The 5019-nt window shown below is 34.6% G+C and overlaps 1 protein-coding gene across 1 annotated transcript; it reads right to left on the reverse strand.

Annotated features, from left to right (window-relative positions):
- On the reverse strand, positions 1-3847 carry LOC120089875 (annexin D2-like). The gene is made up of 5 exons (XM_039047302.2): positions 2473-3847; positions 1808-1953; positions 1428-1646; positions 1053-1265; positions 1-449 (listed from the first exon to the last, which is right to left on the reverse strand). The coding sequence occupies exons 1-5, from the start codon at positions 2546-2548 to the stop codon at positions 153-155; spliced, it is 951 nt and encodes a 316-aa protein (XP_038903230.1). The 5' UTR covers positions 2549-3847; the 3' UTR covers positions 1-152.
- Between the last annotated feature and the right edge of the window lie 1172 nt (positions 3848-5019).

Here is a 5019-nt window from a genome sequence, read left to right on the forward strand (position 1 = left end):
TTTAAAATATATTCATTTATTCAAATAAAACTGATGTGAGCCTGAACAAAACATCCCTTAATACACAATACAAGAAGGAAATCCAACAGAGTACACAAGACAAGACATCAAGATGAGGTGAAAACAAACTACTTATTGAAAAAGAGGGTACCTCAGGCATCACCATGCCCAATCAACTCAAGAAGCATTCTCTCGTAGTCTCCAGAAGTGTCTTTAGCAATGGCACGATCCAGAGGAACGCTGTTCCTACGATAATATTCCTCTTTGATGCGCTCCATGTCGATTTCAGCTCGAGAAGCAACGACCCTGGTAAGTGCCCACTCATCTGTTCCCAACTTGTTGATTGCCAAACGAAGAATTTTTGCAAAGTGTCTTTCTGGGAAGGTCAAAGACTTGATGGTTGTTCTCAGTAACTTCAGGTACTCATCGTTTGGATCAGCCTTCAAATCCTGAAAATATGCAGTTTCATTTGACACAATGACCCTTAGCTCAGCTGTATGGTAACACTGGAAACTTTCCCATAAATTATAGAATATCACATCTTATTTAGCTAATAAAACTTACGAGTGGTAGTTAGATGATTTTCATTTTTTCATATGAAAAATAATCAAACCATCTTGATGTGTGAGTAATTTTTTAAATACAGTAATTGTTTGAGATGTGTATCACTACTATTAGATTTCAATCAAATTGGAAACTTATTCAATAGTTGTTGAGAGTATGTTATTGGTGATTGCTGTTATTTATGTAAATTTGAAGAATGGTATTTGTATGAATAAAAAAAGTGTTCTGCCTTTTCAAAAATTCAGTGTACATTGTCAAGTTTTTAAATTGGCTAAAGCTAATCAGTCAGTTAAATGAAAAACGAATTGATGCCATGTAGTTAAAGTAGTTTAAGTAAATGGAAGGCTTTACTATTTTGTTCTGATGATGCATGTAGTTGTAGTTAAAGTAGTTTAAGTAAATGGAAGGCTTTTACATGAAAGCAAAGCAGGAAACCAATATTAATACTCAAACTTTGAAATACTCATGGAAAATGTGTACATATGTACCTTGTTGATGGGATTGCCATACTCGTTATTGTAGTGATTAAGCGTTGCAAGTAATTGAGCTTTGCTTCTTGTCGTCAGAATTCTAATTAGTTCGTCATGATTGTATTCCTTGTCTGATATCTTCTCATGGAGTATTTTAGCCTCTGATTTTGCTAAGATTTTGTTCATCTCATCTCCCTCGTATCGGAGCGTGGTAATCAGAGGGACCAAAAGCTGCATAGAGTTTTCGTCAGGGTGAGTCAGCAGCAAATACAGCATAAGGAAATACCATTTACCTCAAACATCTTCTTGGGTCAATCTCTGATTTTATTTATTGTGTCATTGAATTATACACGTTTGCTGATATTGCTTATATGTTTCAAAAGTTATTGTTACCTTGCGGATATCTCCAGAAGTATGATATGCAACATCTTCTTCAAGAGATCTCTTGAAACGGGCTTGATAGGCCTGCCTCACCTTGAATAATTCGATTGATGTTCGAGTGCAAGCAACTTCCACAATAACCGAATTGTTTGAGGTTAATCTCTTTGTTGCTTCATTAACCATAAGTGCATCACGATCTGCAGGTTCCAATGTCCACAGAAGTACAATCCTCTGTAGGAAGCACGACAAAGTTCATTACTAAAGAATTAAAGAGTGAATAAATTCTGGAAAATTAGTTTGATATGTACAAATACTAATACGCTGCACAAAAATCGAATTTCAGTCAAAGCAATTGTAAAGAATGAGACATGAAATAAGCAGCAAAGTCTTGCCTCAAAATCACTCGAAAGTTCCTTGTCTAGTTCTTTAAGAAGATCTTCACCATATGTCTCAGCATAGGTTTTCCGTATTAAACTTCTTTGAGCTGCATTTCTATGGGCCAAAATGGATATGATCAAGTCCTCGTTCGTTCCCCATCCTGCACGTTGATCGACCAAAAGTCACAACACAGCAGTTAAGAAACGGAATGATAACCAGAAACTGCTCGACATCCAAACAAAGATAAGAGAGACATTAAACTATATAGATTGCAGAAACAAAAGAGTAGCAACTGCATAAAAATTTTCATCTAAATTCCGTCTGTAGTAACTACTGTACATTGAACCATCTAATACATAAATCGATCAAATATAGATCACGCAACAAAAAAACAGAAATACGATCAAGCTGAAAGTTCGGTAAACAGAAAGAACGCAATCATGATCTCCAGCAGATCAGAAAATCGGATCGACATAGCTTCATTTCGATTTACGTTTACGTGATCACTTACCAAAAATGAACACAAAATTAGATTAGACCTTAGTGAAGCTTCACAACAATCATCAATCAAGATGAATAAAACCTCGATCCTCAGAACATTGACTCACTCGAATGAGAAACTCTAAAAGAAGGAACAAAATGAATGAAAATGGAACGGAAAACGATTTGAATTGCAAACCTTGGAAAGCTTTACGAAGCTGTTCACAGTCTTCGGCAGGAGAAGGAAGATGGTCCGGAACTTTGATGGTCGCCATTGCCACTAATCTTCTTTGATTGTTCTCCGGAACTGTGAGAGTGTTTGTTTGTGAGATCAGATTTGAATGGAAATTGAGTCAATGAGGGAATGAAGGGGCGGGGGCCCCAGTATCAATAAATAGCCACGAACGTAATTGTAATGTTGTCACCTCCAACTTGAGGCCACGACTATTTATTAATTTTGATCGCAATGAAATTTAAAAAATAATAACAATAATAATAAACACTTTCGATCGACATTTTAGTCTTTAGTTAGTAGCTATTTAGGTCACGTTTATACTCGTTGAAAAGTAATTGTTTAATTTCCATTTTAGAAAATGGAGTAATAAGGGAAAGATTCATTTCTTCTGTAATAATAGTAGGAACCTTATCTATTATGTTAGTGACACAAGTAGAATTGATACGATTTTGACAAATTTTAAAGGGTTATTTGGCTGCAGAATTGAGTTGGTAATTATTATAGGAAGAGAGTAATTGGGAGAATTGATGCGAATAACGAAATGAGAAATGTGAGTTAGCGCGAATAACAAGATAATAAACTTCTTTAATAATTGGTGAACCAAATAGTGGTACCCACCCAACCCAACCCAACTTGAGGCCAAATGCCCCCTAATTTTTTATTTGATGGAGTTAGTGATCGAGTGGCCCCAATGAGATAGTTTTCCAATTGTAGAAGACAGAGTAGCTTGAAGATCCATAGGATTAAAACAGGTGGTGTTCCATGGACATGCTTCTTTAATAATAGAGGAACAAGAATCATGAAACGTCCAGTGTTCTTGGAATCTAAATTCCACATGATCTCATTTCAATGTTTAGTGTTTTTCTTAATTCCACATGATCTCATTTAAGTCGCCACTTACAAGCCAAGGTGAGATATCATTGTTATGGATTTGTCGTAGTAATTCCCGACTTTCTGATCTTTTGCACGAGTTTGGATGGCCATACAAACCTGTAAATCTCCAAGAAATATTATCCATAAGAATATTAATATCAATTTGAGAGGCAGATGAGGATCTTATATGGACTTGAACATTGTCTTTCCATAGGAGGCAAAGACCTCCACCACTGCCATCAATTGAGACAGAGTAAGCATCATGAAATTTAATGGCTAATTTAAGAGACAGCATTTTGTGATGATCACATCTAGTTTCTGATAAGAATATAATTGATGGATTGCGGGAATTTATAATATTCTTGATAGAACGGATTACAACAAGGATCTTTTAACGATGGAGGTTGTTGAGCAAAGGATGTTGGGATTGAATCCCACAGCGGAAGCGTTGTGAACATCTTACATCCTGTAAATAGATTTTTACATAAATAAAACAGTAAACTAAAACAGAATAAACGTAGAACAAACATGCAATTAGTATGTTGTAGAGAAAAGTTAGAACAATTCTCACCTTTGTAGATTCCAAAGCTCCAAGAACGATTCTCTCGGTGTTCCAACGAGCGGCTCCTCCAACGGTCTTGAACACGAACGTTTCCTCGAACAAACTCAAGCACAACCACGAGAGTAACCTTGTTATTCTCGAAGATTTCAATAGAATGATAGGTGGTATCACACTATTGATTGGAAGAGGGTGAGGAAGAAAATTTTTTTGGGAGAGTAGAGAGGATTTCTTGCTTAGGAAAAAATTGCACAATAAATGCTTGGAATTCTATTGTGTGTTTTGTGTGTTCCCAAAAGGGCCATAAGGAAGACTTTATATAGATAAGGATCAACCCCTTCTCCTAGTCTTTTTCCAATTTTTCCTCATGCACAATTAATTAAATAACATTTATTTAATTAATTAGCACATTAGTTAAATCACTATTTATACATTAAATTCAATTTAGCATATATATATATATATATATATATATATATATATATATAATTATCATAAACATTATATGTATATGTGCAACACTTCGCTATTAATTAATTAATTCCCTGTGAATCTAATTCACTTAAATTAATCCTTTGAATCTAATTCAAATGTTTCTTTTCAACTTAATTTGAATTATAGATCACATCCATAATCAATTACATATTAATCATATTAATATACATTTTCCTCAAATTGATTTGAACAATTCAAATCATCCCTCTTTAACTCCTTTAGTGAGTTAACAAGGAGACACGAGTATTATGCCAGTTGAGCTACGCTCTTGTTGGCTGATTTAGGATTATTAAGACAAAATAGAAAATAACACAATAACATTTATTGAATTAACATTTATAACTTTTTGTTAATGACGTCAATTAATAACATTTTCTATCTACGAGTTTTAGGGCATAAGACCCAACAAACTCCCACTTGAACTAAAACTCTAATCAGTGGGTTGTATATGATATCAGAATTCAAAAAGCGGGATTATGGTAAATAAATACAATAAACTAGGGCATCCATATACCCATTATGCATCTCTCACTTGCCCTAGATTATACAATGTACATGTCTCATAGACCTTGATTCTCTAGATG

The sequence above is a fragment of the Benincasa hispida genome, chromosome 11 (genome assembly GCF_027475165.1).
Source record: "Benincasa hispida cultivar pf3 chromosome 11, pf3_genome.v1.1, whole genome shotgun sequence".
NCBI lineage: Eukaryota > Viridiplantae > Streptophyta > Magnoliopsida > Cucurbitales > Cucurbitaceae > Benincasa > Benincasa hispida.

Excerpts from the sequence above, each read along its gene's own strand:
- LOC120089875 (XM_039047302.2), bottom strand. The coding sequence starts at position 2,548 with ATGGCGACCATCAAAGTTCCGGACCATCTTCCTTCTCCTGCCGAAGAC. Across the intron at positions 1,954-2,472 it reads GCTTCGTAAAGCTTTCCAAG|GATGGGGAACGAACGAGGAC; the intron begins GTTTGCAATTCA and ends ATCAACGTGCAG. Across the intron at positions 1,266-1,427 it reads CTTCTGGAGATATCCGCAAG|CTTTTGGTCCCTCTGATTAC; the intron begins GTAACAATAACT and ends AACTCTATGCAG.